At 42.1% G+C, this 16527-nt stretch overlaps 1 protein-coding gene and 1 long non-coding RNA gene across 5 annotated transcripts in view; one reads left to right on the plus strand and one right to left on the minus strand.

Annotated features, from left to right (window-relative positions):
* The window catches only part of LOC117353576, a 115412-nt gene extending 111413 nt beyond the window's left edge, over positions 1 to 3999 (plus strand). The window contains exon 2 of the long non-coding RNA XR_004537979.1: positions 3658 to 3999. This is a non-coding gene — a long non-coding RNA (uncharacterized LOC117353576). The remainder of the gene's footprint in view (positions 1 to 3657) is intronic.
* The window catches only part of LY86 (lymphocyte antigen 86), a 41678-nt gene that overhangs the window by 1965 nt on the left and 23186 nt on the right, over positions 1 to 16527 (minus strand). The window contains exons 2-5 of one of the 4 annotated variants that reach the window (XM_033929675.1): positions 14294 to 14380; positions 8675 to 8803; positions 1177 to 1229; positions 303 to 344 (exon numbers count right to left, since the gene is read on the minus strand). In XM_033929675.1, the coding sequence (XP_033785566.1) occupies positions 303 to 344; positions 1177 to 1229; positions 8675 to 8803; positions 14294 to 14380 (311 nt within the window). The remainder of the gene's footprint in view (positions 1 to 302; positions 345 to 1176; positions 1230 to 8674; positions 8804 to 14293; positions 14381 to 16527) is intronic. The other 3 variants (XM_033929677.1, XM_033929676.1, XM_033929679.1) reach the window with 3 other exon arrangements.

A 16527-nucleotide genomic window follows, 5' to 3' on the forward strand; every position in this document is an offset into this window, starting at 1 on the left:
ACACGAAGTATTTTACTCCCCTCCTCCCCCAAGAAGAACAGAACTTAAATAAGACAAGCACATGGAGTTTCATACAAGGGTTGAAACTACAGCTTTATAACAAACAAAAGAAACTTGTGTATAACCTTTCTCTACTAGAAAGAGCTGCCATAAAAAACCTACAAAATAACCAAAACACCATCAAGCCTATAGACAGTGTTCTTCAATGCAAGGCCTGCAGGTCAGTGGTGGCCATCATTCATTTTTTTGCTACTGTCTGTGGACCTCACTTTGCATTGAAGAACATTTCTATTAATACTTACTTCTAATGTTGGGTCTTTCTCTCTCTCTCTTTCTCCTCCCTCCTGTAGGTCCATCATGGGAAGAGGTAGAAAAGTAGAAAGATATCATAAGGCAGAAAAATGGGGAAAAAAAGCTGAATGTGAAAAATTGGTGCTCAAGAAAAATGTAGGGTAGAAAATGAAGAGGAAAGCAGAGAAAAGAAATCTATGAGCCACTTCTTGGTGAAATATTTCGCTAATATAGTGGGTGCCGAGTTCACCCAGAATTGAGGAAGCTCTAATTTTTTCAGGGAAGGATAATTTGTACTGTTTCCAAGTTTCCAAGTTTATTAAATAGTTTGATTAATCGCCATATCAAAATTCAAGGCGATGTACAAAATAAACTTGGTATGACAAAATGCTTCCTTGTCATGACAAGAACAACCTAGCTAGGATCTACATGCAACAGAACATCCAATCAATAGAAGCTTATGAATTAGAGAAAAAGGAGGAAAAGTCAATCTCAAGGAGATATACTTGGCGGACACCAACAGTGAGGTGAAAGAGACGAAAGCCTTCCAGTTAGTAGCAACGTTTATTAGTTCTGATTATATAGAAAGTCTTGTTCAGAAGGACACAGATTGTAAGGAGGACCCGAGGACACTGTTTTGGGTGACATGAGCCACTACATTTTGGATTGCCTCCCCGTGCTTTTAGTTTAGAAACCATTCATTATCCCCTTGTAAGGTCTCTCGTTGACTCCTGATGCAGGCTGCATTGCCAAGTCCTCCTTACAATCTGGGTTCTGCTGTTTCTGTATAATCAGAACTAATACGTTTTGCTACTGATAGGAAAGCTTTCAATTCTTTCACCTCAGTGCTGGTGTCCCTTAAGAATTAACTATAAAATCACTCACTGTAGGAATTGTCCCAATTCCAAACTTGACAGGCCCTTCAAAATAGATAAGTTCTGAAAAAGAAAGTCACACATATATTATACACAAACCCCACCAAAACTAAAACTGCATATTGTCCCCCAAGTTCTATAAATGGCGCCCAAAGTTAGGCACACAGTTATAGAATAGGGTCAATTATACACTTAACTTGTTAATTAGTGCTAAATTAGCACTGAATTGGCTATAAGCACCAATAATTAGCCTTAAGCACCTATTATCAAAAATTTGCAGTTGAGCACATAACTGACTTATTTCCCTATTCTATAAACTGAGCGCTGAGGTAACTATTGTCCGCAACTTCAAAGGAAGCATAGATCTGGGAGGGGCATGAGCATGCCAAGCAATGAGCACAATGTTATACAATACTGTCATTTAGGAGCATAACTGACAATTCTTAGGTGCTAGAATGTGCACCAGCATTTAAGCTGACTTAAGAGCCTGCGTCTAAAGTTAGGTATGAAAATGCTGACTTGTGCTAGTATTCTATAAAGGCAGTCCTGCACGGATTTGTGGTTATAGAATTGCCACTTAAAGGCAAATTCTATAAGAGGCACCTAAAGATGGTTGCCTAAATAGGTGCTTAAAGTTAGTTGCTTAATTAGTATACTGGCTTCAATTATGAGGTGGTGGGAGACTGAGGTGTAGCCAGGTTTTGATGACAAGGGGGAGCAGACCTTTTGTACAATATATGCCAATGAAATGCTGAAGGGCTGAGCTGCATAAACACCATTTCATTCAAAATCTGGGGGATTGGCTGACTCCACCCAGCTATGCCACTAGTGAGAAGCACTGGACTCTCTAATACAGTATTTCTTAACACTCGTACCCTTGGAATTGATGTCAAAGGGAAGGATTGTGGGCCAACCACGTGCAAAGTGTAAATGACTGCATACACCATCCCTGCACGGAATTGCTGCTGGGAGAGTATGGAGCGAGTTCGGCTCCAACAAAGTAACAGGGTCAGCTTTGGGGTTGGGGGTGGGGGGGGGTGCGGCGGGTAGGCAGACAGACAGGCAGATGAGCAGGGATCCCAGGTGACTTCTGTGGATAGGTCGGCTTCAGGGGAGGGAGAGGGGGACAGGCAGAGATCCCCGGCAGTGCAATTTAATTTTGGGATAAAGGCTGGAAGGCAGTGAGGGGGAGGGGGCACGAACTTGACACAGAAAGAAAGGAGGGCATGAACATGGGACACAGAATGGAGAGAGGAAGGGGGTACTAACTTAGGACATAGCGGGGAGGGAATAAAAAGGGAGAATTGTTGGGCATGAGTGTGAGTGAGAGATGGTGCACATAGGGAAAGGAAAAAAGGAAAATTGGGCATGGAGAGAGAGAGAGAAGTGAGGTAGAGATGCATGTAGAATAGAAGGATGAGAGGGAGAAATGTTGGATATGTGGTGAAGAGGGACCAGAGGGACAGATTGAAGGGGATGCAAGGGGGAGGAATGTTGGACATAGTGCTGGAGGGAGAGATATGGCATGGTGTCGGAGAGGGGTGATAGAAGGAGAAATGGGCATGGGGCTGGTGGGCAGTGGTGAAAAATGCTGCACATGAACAGAGGGATAAGAGAGATAGAAATGTTGGATGTGGCAGTAGAGGGGAGTGGGAGAGATGCCTGGATCTCTCATTACAGATGGACAGTGAGAGAGAGGGAGCCTTGTTGCCAATAGGGATGGAGGAGAGAGGAAGAAAAGTTGAACTCATGGAGGGACAGAGGGAGATGTTGGCTGGGGAAGGGAATGAGGTCTGGAGGAGATGAAGCATGCAGGAGGCAGAAAGAAATAAATATTGGATGCATAGTCATAAGGAAGTGCAAACAGAGACTCATGAAATCACCAGACAACAAAGGTAGGAAAAATGATCTTATTTTCAATTTAGTGACCAAAATGTGTCAGTTTTGAGAATTCATATCTGCTGTCTATATTTTGCACTATATTTGTCTATTTTTCTATAGTTGTTACTGAGATGACATTGCATATTTTAAAGTCATCTGTCTTGACCTCTTTGAAAAAAACTCGAATATAAATGATAATTAACATTTTCTCTGCGCACAATGTGCTTTGTGTTTTTTTAATTTTGTGGTTACCATTATGTATTAATAAGATTATATTGTGTGTATATAAAAAAATGGATGGAAGAAATTGCATTACAGTTAGTACTAATTATGGGATTGGAGTCAGGGGCAGAGCTTGGGTGGGTAGAGCGGGGTTTGGGTGGGTCTGGGGCGGAGTTTAGGCAGGTCTGGGGAGGAGCTTGGGTAGGGGTACTTGGTTTGTTATTTGTAAGGCTTAAGGGGTACTTGGTTTGAAGAAGTTGAGAAGCACTGCTCTAATACAGCCTTGATTCTCTGCCAAGGGAACTGTGAGATTTTTTAATAAAAGGAATTCCTGAATTTTGAATGTCTTCTGGAGAGTATTTTCCATATTCTTTCTCTCTTTCTCTAGGAGGCATGTTAGAGAATGAGGTTTGGGAGTAATGTTTTTGAGTCGAGGACACTGAGATGCTGATATATAATTCAAGAAGTGATCCATGAATTGTATTATAATGTGAGGAGCTTATGAGTAAAATGGAGTTTCACAGGAATCCCAGGGCAGGAAGAGGAAACAGAGGAGGCAGTTCATTTAAGCAGATGCTGCTTCTTCTCTAAAAATTGGAACTGAGATTTTTTTTTTTTTTTTTTACATTGACTGACTCTTACATTTTCTGATGTTCTCTTATTGTTTTGCTCAACGAGTGTCATGTACCTACCTATTTTGTGAATCATCAATAAAACTGTTTTATCTTAACATGTCCCTGGTATCTAATTATTTATTGCATAGAACTTTGAATGGTTAGTTACTTGTGTAGGTCACTACAACTTAAACATAAGAATGTCAGAACATAAGGATTGCTTCATAGGCACTCAATTTCCACAAACTTTAAGAATAAGCTCAAATCAATATAAAGTGACACTGCTTATTCTAAATATTTCATTTATATTCTTTGAACGGTCAGAGGTGACACTCTCAATGAATTGTCAATAGGATTTTATTTCACCATATCTTTTCATTAGTTCAAAAGAGTAGTTTTCTAAATGGATTTTTCATAATTTTATAATCTTTAATACTATGAGTTTCAAAAGGACACTAAGGGCTCCTTTTACAAAGGTGCGCTAGCGGATTTAGCGCATGCTTAGAGCGCGCTAAAATGCCATGTGCGCTAGCCGCTCCCGCCTCCTTTTAAGTAGGCGGTAATTTTTCGGCTAGCTTCGCAATCCTCCTGCGTCTTCACTACTCTGAATAACTTTGAATCGTCTGCAAATTTAATCACCTCATTCGTCGTACCAATTTATAAATATGTCAAAGATCATAGGTCCAAGTACCGAACCCTGTGGCACTCCACTCATGACGCTTTTCCAGTCTGAGTATTGTCCATTTACCCCCCACTCTCTGTTTCCTATCCGCCAGCCAGTTTTTAATCCACGTGAGTATTTCACCTTCGATTCCATGGCTTGCAATTTTTCAAAGTAGTCGATCAAGCGGAACCTTCTGAAAATCCAGATATACGATGTCGACCGGGTCACCCTTGTCTATCTGCACGTTTACTCCCTCGAAGAAGTGCAGCAAGTTCGTCAAGCAAGATTTTCTTATGCTGAAGCCATGCTGGCTTGTCCTCATCAGATTGTGTCCATCAAGGTGATCAATGATGCGATCCTTTATCAGCGCCTCTACCATCTTTCCCGGTACTGAGGTCAAACTCACCGATCTGTAGTTTTCCGGATCTCTCCTCGAACCTTTCTTGAAGATTGGCGTAATATTTGCCACTTTCCAGTCTTCCGGAATCCTTCCTGATTTGATCGACAGATTGGCTATTAGTTGAAGCAGTTAAGCTATAGTCCCTTTCAGTTCCTTTATTACCCTCGGTTGGATGCCATCCGGTCCCGGGGATTTATCATTTTTAAGCCTCTCAATCTGCCTGGATACTTCTTCTAGACTGATCGTCAACCCTGTCAATTTCCCATCTTCATTTCCTGCGTATAGCCTGTTGGCTTCCGGTATGTTGTGTATATCCTCTTCGGTAAATACAAATGCAAAAAATGTGTTCAGTTTGTTGGCGATGACTTTGTCCTCCTTTAGCACTCCTTTTATTCCATGGTCATCCAATGGCCCTACCGCTTCCTTCACGGGTCGTTTCCCCTTAATATATTGAAAGATCGTTTTGAAGTTTTTTGCCTCATTGGCTATATTTTCCTTGTAGTCTCTTTTGTCCCCTCTTACTGCCTTATGGCACCCGCATTGATGTTGTTTGGGCTTTTTCCAGTTTTTGTCCATTTTTGACCTTTTCCATTCCTTAAACGAAGTATTCTTGTCTCTGATCGTTTCCTTCACTGCTACACCGGTTCCTTGTTCTTTTTCCTCTTGGATCCCTTGTTGATACGCGGTATATATAGATTTTGCTCCTTGGTGACTGTGTCCTTAAAAAGGGACCATGCTTGCTCTAGCGTTTTTACAGTGCTTATCCTCTTCTTAATCTTCTTCCCCACCATGTGTCTCATCCCTTCATAATCCCCTTTTCGGAAGTTCAGTGCCGTGGCCGTCGTTCTGGATCGATGTTTTGCCCCCTGTGTCCAGGTTGAAGCAGATCATATCTCCCCTCTCCCGCCTTTCCTCCAATGTATACATATTGAGATCTTTAAGCCTGTCCCCGTATGCCTTATGACAAAGACCACGCACCATTTTAGTAGCCTTCCTCTTTAATAACATCACTTTCTAGCACTTTTATATTCTGAATGGGCTGTTTTTAGATGGGATTTTCCTAAGTGAATCCCTGAGATCAGTGATTCAGCTGCCTCTTCTGATGAAACAACACCAATAATTGCTTTCTCACACTTTTATTTCTCAAATTCTCCTTCCCCCTGAAATGTTTAATTAACATTCTCACACTCTAGCACTAAGAAAAGCTCTTGAGAGTTGGAGGGAGGTATAGGGAAAGGGACACAAGACCTTGCTGTGAAACTTGTGAAACTTCTGCTGACTGAGGAACAAGCCAATACCCCCCCCCCCCCCCACCGAAACTAAAATTGTTCTCTCTTTCAAATAGTTATTCTAAGACCATACGAGTAATCATGGCCAGTAGTAAATCAGTGGTGATTAAAACATCCCTGACGCCAGTGGTGTAGCGAGGGAGTTTGGCGCCCTGGTGGTGGCACTCTTCCCTACTGCTTGAGCGCTCATGGTGTCTACAAAAATGGTCAGTCTTTTAGCTGTCAGCTGTTTACAGAGATTTGTTAGGATATGATGAATACGTTTTGAAAAGTTTTGATCATATATACACAGCAACTATAAACATGGAGGAGCATAATCAAAACATACATCTAAGTCCAGTGCTAGACACCCAAAGTCGGCAATGGGAAAATGGCCATTTTCAAAAAATATGTCAAAAAAAATTTTTTTGCTCGAAAATCATCTATCTCAGTGGTCTCAAACTCAAACCATTTGCAGGACCACATTTTGGATTTGTAGGTACTTGGAGGGCCGCAGAAAAATTAGTTAATGTCTTATTAAAGAAATGACAATTTTGCATGAGGTAAAACTCTTTATAGTTTATAAATCTTTCCTTTAACAGTTAAAGCAACTGCCTGTTGCCGTCGCATATGCCGGGACTCCTGCCTTCGCGTCGCCGGCAGATACGCGAAGGCAGGAGTCCCAGCATACGTGTCGGCAGCAGGCAGTTGCACAGATTGCGGGATCGGGTTGCCCAGTTGCAGTTGCCCAGATTGCAAGTTCGGGTACTAGACCGTGGGCCACAGAAGTTTGAGACCGCTAATCTATCTGGACATCCAGGCTATTGTTCGTCTAGACCGCCAGGATGTCTATATTTATACCACATTCTTGACCAAAATTTCATCCAAGTTCCAAACACCCATAATAAGACCTTTTAGATGTGGGAGGGGCTGGCATTGTGATGGACTGGCCACCCAGACATGGCAACAGGCAGTGGTGCACCTTACAGGACACTGCTGTGAACTTCACAAAAAGGGTGTCACATAAGCATCTCACCACAACTCCCTTATAGGTTATTCTGAGCCCCCCAGAACACCCCCAAAACTCACTATACCCATCTGTCTACAACCCCAATTGCCTTTATGGCTACAGGTGGCACCTATATGGCAGTTCAGTATGGTTTGGGGGGGGGGGGTTGGTGGGTGCAGATGTTCCACCATAAATGTGGTTAAAGTGGCTTATGGGCCTGGATACTCCTCTCTATGGTTCACTAGTCCACCCCCCCCCAGGCTATTTACGACATCTGTTTGCAGCTCTACTAGGCTTTCCTATATTAGGTGCTGATGTTCTGGAGACAAGTATATACATTTTTATTCCAATTATTGCGGGGGTGTGAAGGGGGGTCAGTGAACACTGAGGGAGTATGTGGGGGTCTTTACTTTGTCTCTGTAGTGGTTATCTGGTCCTTTTGGATACCTTTTCGGCACTTATAACTGTTTTTACATCTTCTAAGTCACAACGTATAATTTCCATCCAGGAAGTCTCATAAAATCTTTGATTATCCTTGCAGGATGACTAAGTCTAGGTCGGCCCACATTCCGCCCTAACCACTCCTCTCGATATGCCCCTTTTAGCTCTGGGCACACAGTGGCATTCAGAGGCTTAAAAAGTCCCTGGATACGTCCAAAAAAATAGGTTGATTATTGACACTTGGATGACCTGTCTTTTAGGCCATCCAAGTGTCTACAGCACAATTCTCTGGATGAAATGAAGGAAAATACTTTCTTGTTGCAGGATATTGTGGCAGTGCTGTAGGAGAGCGTTAAAATCATGACATTTTCTATTTGTGGAACAAAGGAAAACATAGAACAACCACAAACGTCTATGATATTCATGACACACATCATTTTTGAACTGAAAATGGACTTTAATAAGAAAAGCAAGATAGAGAACATGAGAGTCATTTGGGGGAAAATTTTGAATAGCTCAGGTAATTTGCAATGTATGTAAGGCACTTATAGGGCCTGTTTTACAAAGCCACACGGCAACAGCTCCGAAACCCTTTAAATCTCTCTGGGCTTCGGGGCCGTTACCGCGCAGCAGCAGCTTTGTAAAACAGGCCCTTAGTTTAATTTTCAAAAGGAAACCACCCAGCTGCATGATTTGTATTAGCTATTTCTGCAGTATTTTCCCCTCTCTCCCCCACCCCCCATATTCAGCCTTTCCCATAATTTTCCCTTTCTCCCCCATGCGTCAGAATCTCTGCTACTGCTTTTGTTAGAACTGTTTCACCTGGTATTCTCTACAAAGTGGGTGTTTCCTTGGTGTAAAATTAAAAATTTCAATAAACATTTAACAAAAGAAGAATGATTTAAAAAACCCCAATCTAATTATTTCTCCTCAGCATTTAAACAGATTTTATAATGGCAAATTTAAGGACATTTTGTGAAGAGATTGAATTAAAAGAACAGCAACTTGCCTCCTTTTCTTCTTCCACAGAAAGTATAAAATGTAGATGTCGGTTCGCAAATGAGGTGAGAAAAGGAGAACACTTTCAGCGACTGTATGAAGACACTTAGGTTTAGAGTGAGCCATTTGATATCACGTCCTGGCACAGAAGAAAACCACATATATGGATAAATGGATAAATTTCCAGTATTACTTTTGGGGTTATTGACTTCGGCTACACTAAAGGGTCATGGATTTTCATATACTATTATTTCTATAGTGCTACCACACACATGCAGTGCTGTGCTGCACAGAATCACAAAGAATAATAAAACAGTCCCTGCTCGAAAGAGCTTACAATTTAAACAGGCAAGACAGACAAACAGAATGTCATGGATATAGTTAAGGGGAAAAGTTTAATCAGCAGGCTGGGTTGGAGGGCAAAGGAATAGTGTTAAGGATTGAAAGCTATATCAAAAAGGTGGGTTTTCAGGCTGCTTTTAAACAAAAGAAGGGAAGGGGCTTGACAGACAAACTCAGGTAATTTATTCCAGGCATAGGAAATGAAAGGAATGAAGTCTGGAATTGGCAGTGGAGGAGAAGGGTAACGCTACGAGTGACTTAACTGAGGAACAGAGTTCTCTGGGAGGTGTATAAGGAGAGAGAAGTGAGGAGAGATATTAAGGGGCAGCAAAATGAACACATTTGTAGGTCAGCAAAAAGATCTTGAACTGTATGCGATGGCAGATAGGGAGCCAGAGAAGTGACTTAAGGAGAGGGGTGACATGAGCGTAGCAAGGTTGGTAGAAGATGAGTCAGGGTTACCAGTTAGGAATAGAATGCAGTAATCTAAGCATGAGGTTACGAGAGCTTGGACAAGGGTCCGGATAGTGTGCTTAGAGAGGAAGGGGCAAATTTTGGTGATATTGAAGAGATAGAAGCGACAGGTCTTAGTAGCTTGTTGGATATGCATAGAAAATGAGAGGTCAGAATCGAAGACCACACCAAGGTTGCGAGCAGAGGAGACTGGAACAATGACAGTATTATTAACCAAGATGGAGAAAGGAGGAGAAGGAGCAGAGGGTTTAGGAGCCACGTGCTGGAAGGTCCCGCAATGACTCCAGGCTTTGCTCCGGAAGAAGTAAGTTACGTTGGAGGGGGTTGACCTGGCAGATGCAGGGAGTTGCGGCAAGGACCCACGATGACTGCGTCTGCCAGATCCACCACCTCCGACATAACTTACTTCTTCCGGAGCAAAGCCAGCAGACGAGTCATCAGGGGACCTTCCTGCACCTCAGCGCAGCTGCCAACTCTGCTCTAGAGCAGTGTTTTTCAACCTTTTTATACCCGTTGACCGGCAGAAATAAAAGAATTATTTTGTGGACACATTTCCGCCCCGTCTCTGCAAGCTCAGTCCCCGCAAACCATCTGATCCCATCCGCCCAAGTCTCAGTTATGATTTTATATTGAACATATTTTATTAAAGTATAAAAAGAAACAATATTCTGTACAATTGTCATTTTATAAATATACAGAGCAAGGACCAACAAAACCCCTGTCTCCCCTCCCCTTCACATATACCCTCTACTATCAAGAAAACTGAACAAGCCAAATTATTATAGAATGCTACACAGAAATATCATGCTAACAGAATACTGCACATGACAGGAATAGTGTTAGGGGAGGGCAACTAGGGCAACTGCCCCCTGGTCCGAGAGAGCCCTAAGCCAGCTAGGCTTTGCAATCCCCAGTTATGTCTCTTGCAGGATATATATTTCAAATCTAATATATTCTAATGACAAAATAGAAATAAAATGATTTTTTTTCTACCTTTTGTTGTCTCTGGTTTCTGCTTTAACTTCTTTTCACTCTTTTCCTTCCAGTGTCTGCCCTATCTCTTCAATCCAGCATCTGCCTATTCCATCCACTGTCTGCCCCTTCCAGAAACTGTCTGTCTCCCCCTGCCATCTCTCCTCTAGACCCCCCCCCCCCTTTGGTCTGGCATCCATCATCTTTCCTCTGTTCCCTCATGGTCTGGCATCTTTCTCCTTTCATCTCTCTTTCCCTCCCCCCTGTGATTTTTAGCAACTCTCTCTTCTCATTTCCTCCGCTCAGATTTGATATCTCTGTCTCATTCCCCCGTTCTCTGGCATCTCTCTCTCTCTCCTCTCTCTCTCTCTCTCTCCTCTCTCTCTTCCCTTCTCTGGTCTTCCTTCTTTATTTTCTGCCTCCATCTAAATTAAATTCTTTCGTACTATGCAGTCCTCAGTTTCCTTCTTTTCACTATGTCTACCACAGCATGCCACCTCTTTCCTTCACCCCTCCACTATCTCACTAACTTTATCTTCTTCCCCCATCAAGCATATGTCCTTTTTCTTTATCCCTCCTTCCATCCAGTATGTGTTCTCTTTCTCCACTTCCATTCAGCATTTGCTCTCCCTTCTCCCCACTTCCATCATCTGCCCTCTTCTCTCTCCCCCTTCTCTCCACTTCCATCATCTGCCCCTTCTCTCTCTTCCCCCCACTTCCATCATCTGCCCCTTCTCTCTCTTCCCCCCACTTCCATCATCTGCCCCCTTCTCTCAATCTCTTCATCCACCACAGGCCCATCTTTCTCCCTTCCTCACCTTTCCTACTTTGGCAACAAGATCGGCAATGCTTCCCCCCCCATGACACTTAAGATCGGCAATGGGCCTCCTTCTACCCCTGGCATCAACAGAACTTCAGATCAGCAACGCGGTGCTCAGTCAAAAGCGGAAACAGAAAGCTGAGTCAGAGGGAAGCTTTTGACGTGAGCATTAGAGAATGACACGGGGAAAAAAAATCTGTCCCCGTCACTGCACTATCCCCTTCACCACTCCGTCACCGCCATTCCCTTCACTACCCCGTCACCGTCTCCGCAGCATCCATACAAGCCTCAATACTGCAATATTTAGCTTATTCCTTCCTGACTTTTGCTGGAGAATGTGGTGAAAGCAGTTAGCTTAGCAGGTTGTAAAAAAGGTAAGGGTGTGGGTGAAAGCGCCATGAAGGTAAGGGGCAGGGAGGGAGAAAGGGAGCTGATTCAACTCGGCGGCAACAGTAAGGAGAGCGGCAGTAAGGAGGGAGGGAGTGCGATAGGGACCGGGCCGACTGTTCCCCCCCCTTAAGGCTGCACCCACGGTGGACCGCCCCCCCCTTGGTACACCACTGCACAGCATCACGGCGATTGAAGTGCGCATGCGCGCTAAGGGTATTATTATAGCGGATTAGAATTTATTTTTTACCTTTTTGAAGAAATTCACTCAAAGAAGTCTACCGCAAGAATAAGTCAAACATAGGCCTAAGAGCATAAGAATTGTCTAAGGGACAGACCTAAGGCCTATGAAGCCCAGCATCCTGTTTCCAACAGTGGCCAACCCAGGTCACAAATACCTGGCAAGATCCAAAAATAACATAGGTTTTATGCTCCTTATTCTAGGAAAAAGCAATATCTTACTGACTTATTTTAGAAACTTATCCAAACCTTTTTTATAGTGGCATAGTAAGGGTGAGCAGCGCCCAGGAGGTGGCACCAGTCCCCCTCCTCCCGCCACTGCCACACATGTGCCCCCTTTCCTTTTCCAATACCACTTTTACTTCTCCGGCATGAGCAGCATGCCTATGTAGGTGTCGGCTCGCCCTTTGGCGTCACTTCCTAGGCGCAGGTCCCAGAAGTGACGTCAGAGAGTGCCAATGCTGAGCGGGCAGCAACCTCGCGCTGGGAAAGTAAAAAAGGTACCGGGGGAAGGCAAGGGGCGTGCATGGCAAGTAAAGGAATGTGTGGGGGTGGGGGGGTAGAGAGGATGAGGGGTACCGTGCCTTTAGGAAGACTGCGCCAGGGGTGGACTGCCTCCCCCCCGCACCCCCTTACTACGCCACTGCTTTTTTACAACCTGCTAAGATAACTGCTTTCACCACATTCTCTGGCAACGAATTCCAGAATTTAATTACCCATTGAGTGAAGAAATAATTTTTCCACTGTTTGAATTTATACCTAGTAGCTTCATCGCATGCCCTCTAGTCCTAAGATTTTTGGCAAGAGTAAACAAATGATTCACATCTATCCTTTCCACTCCACTCAGTATTTTATAGATCTCTATCAAATCACCATATGAACATAAGAATAGCAGCTTTAGTCTTTCCTCTCAGGAAAGTTGTCCCATCCCGTTTATCTTTTTTTTTTTTTTTTTGTAATTATTAATTTTCAAATCAAATACAAAGTGCAAAGAATATACAATAAATTAATGCATTAAACAGCACTTACATTCAAACAAATAATGATATACAGTATATTTCCTCCCACCCTCCCTGAATGTGTGTAAAGGTCAATTAGGAATTAAAGGCTTATTCGATTACTCAGTTTTAACAAATTCCGCTAATGGACCCCATGTTTCCTTAAATTTTTTTATTATGTCCCATTTGTTCAGAATTCATTCTTTCAGATCTATAATATTGACATAAAGTTTCCCACCAAAAGTTAAAGTTCAATCTGTTCCAGTTCTTCCAATTTCTTGTTATTAACCGTCATAATAAGAAGCAGTCTGTTTTTCTTTGAATCAATTGGACTCTTAGGTTGCAATAAAGTCCCAAATAAAACAATGTCAAGCGACAGTGGAATAGAAGCCTCCAATATCCTATTTTTGTCGTCTTTCTTTGTACTTTTTCTAATTTTGATATATCATTTTTGAGATGCGGTGACCAGAATTGCATATAGTATTTGAGGTGTGAGTGCACCATAGAGTGATATAAGGGCCTTATAACATTCTCATCTTTTAAAAAAAAAAAAAATCTTTATTCATTTTTATAACTTCCATTAAGTGTATCAAAAAGTAACCACATTTTAATTTAAATACATCACTTGAAATTCTACAATTCTTCATATTAAATAAAATTTATCTCTTACTCATAACATATAATACAGTCCCCCTCCCCCAACCCTATTCTTTCATTTGTACAAATCAGGGAAAATAATACCTATTCATTGCAATATTTTGTTAATGGCCTCCACACATCTTGAAATTTATTCTCATCTTTGTTTCCCATTGCTTTCCTGATAATTCCTAACATTCTATTTGCTTTCTTAGTCGCCACCACACTCTAAGCTGAGAATTTCAATGTATCCTCAACAATAACCCCTGGAGCTCCTTTTACAAAGGCGTGCTAGGGCCTTAACGCGTGGAATAGTGCCTGCTAAAATGCCGCAATCGCTAGCCGCTACCGCCTCATTTTAAGCAGGTGGTAGATTTTTGGCTAGCGTGCGCTATAGCGCGCGCTAATCCGGTGCGTGCGATAAAACCCGTAGCGCACCTTCGTAAAAGGAGCCCTTAGATTCTTTTCCTAGATGGTGGCTCCTAACTCTAGTGACTAATTTCCTCCAGAAGTCTTTCATGAGGTCTTTATCAAATGCCTTTTGAAAATTCAGATGCACAATGTTAACTGTATCACCTTCATCCGGGTTTATCCACCTCTTCGAAGAAATGTGAAGAAATCAGTGAGGCAAGATTTCCCTTGACTAAATCCATATTCTTTATAATAATCTCTACCAATTTGCCAGGCACTGACGTCAGACTCGCTGGTCTATAATTTCCCAGATCAGCTCTGGAACCCTTTTTATGTGCATCTTACTTACGCAAAAGTAGGGCTATTTTAATTTGCACGACTTCAGGTAGAGTCTTGAAGCAGGGCTCAATGCTCAAGCCAATATCTTGCAAAGGATCTGTAAGAAAAAAGGCACAAAGAAAACTTTCTGAGTGAAAATAGCTTATTTCATGTAGTTTATTTGCTTTCTTGTCTGCTGATAGGTCGGTGATCCCAATGGATGACTCCTGTGTAATCTTAGTCAATTCAAACTTCATTCTCGCCTCATAAATCAGTTTAATATTCATTATAAAAATCACTCATGTAATTGTCAATATTCTATCATAGCAACATTACACTTTTTTTAAAAAAAAATCTTTATTCATTTTATTTCTTTCAACAAGTGTACAATATTATTACAAATGATTCACATAACTCACTTGACATTCTTAAACAACGTTATTATACATATTTTAATTCCCCCCACCCACCTCCCATCCCTCCCCATATCCACAAAATAATCTATCCAAACATATACATACCTAGACCAACAACAACATTACACTTTTAAAGATTTCTTGATTTTAAGCTCCGCGATCCACAAAACTGTACTCACTGACAGCAGCTGAAGGGACTCGCGAGAACTGACGACAGCCATTCAGAAAGCAGTGCGGGGCAAGGCAGGAGCGCGGAAAGCTCACTCATGACCTCTGCGCTCCTGACCTGTGCGCCACTGACCGCGAAATAGGACGACAGCCGTCTAGCGAGGGAAGGACCACCAGAATGTTTTAAGAAAAGTACGACGACGAAGGGGGGGGGGGAGGACAGGTGTGTGTGTGTTTTAAAAAGGTATGGGGGGGTAAAAATTTGTATCTTTGCTGCATAAGACGCACCGACATTTCCACCCACTTTTGGGTGGAAACAAGTGTGTTTTATGGAGCAAAAAATACGGTATCTTAAGTTATGTTGATGTTACTGACATGTTAGTATTACTACTTAGCAATTTTACACATTAAAAATGGATGAGCTAAAACAGTAAAATAATGATACAATTAATGTGTCATAATTTCACAGTCACTGTGAATGCTCATAGGTGCTAAGTGCAATTGTCAATCATCCGCTAGGCACCATTTATAGAATTGCACCTAGCTGTGCCTAAGTGGTCTTAGGCACTGGTAGACATTGAAACCTTAGGCACACTCCCATTTAGGCCAGGGTTTTCATGACCTAAATGAGTGCGCTTAAGTCAAACTGCACTCAAAATATACCCAGAATTTGCCCCTAACCATGCATAGTTGCTTCTGTGTAGACGCCTACCTCGCAATGGTAGGCACTTTCTGAGTTAGGCGCCTACCATCTAATTAATTTTTTTAATTATTATTTTTAACGATGCTTTCAATTAACAGCGCTGATTAAGCCAATTAAGAAAATTAATTTACTTGATTGGCTAAATACACTGATCTAGGCACCTAACTTCAGGTGCTGTTTATAGAAACTGTGTCTACCCCCAGCTTTAATATAGGCCTTCAGTCATTTTGAGAAGTTTCTAACAGTCTTGTCAATCAGCCCCTGGGCCAGGCTGTTCCAGATCATCTGCAGTGCTTCCTTGAGTTTGGCGATTGTTTGTCGCTTTGGATGGAGCTTGTGGTAGGCTTCCAACATTGCTTCTGAGACAAAAGTCTACATCATTGTGACATCATAGACAGCAAGCTGGTACCCTTTTAAAAAAAAAAAATAATAATAATAATGGTAGTTTTACAGTGCAAACATTTGCTGGGTGGTCACACTAAAAAGTTTGTAACTTTTCTGTGCTTAAAGATAATTTAATTCCACTATTTAAATCATAAAAGAACTCCATTTCTCCAATAGGGCACCCCCAAAGGATTTCCCTCTTCTAAAATAAAATACAAAATGAACTAAAAATCAAACATACCCATACTCCAGACTTCTTTTCCCCATGTGCTGACTCCCTGGCAAAAAGACCCCCAAAACTTGTAGAAATAAATAAGCTTTCAAGCATTTCCTAAACTGCAATAAAGATAATTCCTTATGTAAGTCCCCTGGCAAGGCAATCAACAGTATAGGAGCAGCAAACATCTGAAAACCTGGCTTTTCTCAAAAAATGTAAGTCTCCCTCCAACTTAGGAATCAAGGAAACTCTTATATCTTGGCATCCCAAGTCCTCTAAATTTTCTTCACACTTCTACCTCTAACCCTCTGTTGTAGTTCCTTCCTATTTCTCCTATTGTAAACCGCGTCGAGCTCTACGAATGTGGAGATGATGTG

This window comes from Geotrypetes seraphini, chromosome 2 (genome assembly GCF_902459505.1).
Source record: "Geotrypetes seraphini chromosome 2, aGeoSer1.1, whole genome shotgun sequence".
NCBI lineage: Eukaryota > Metazoa > Chordata > Amphibia > Gymnophiona > Dermophiidae > Geotrypetes > Geotrypetes seraphini.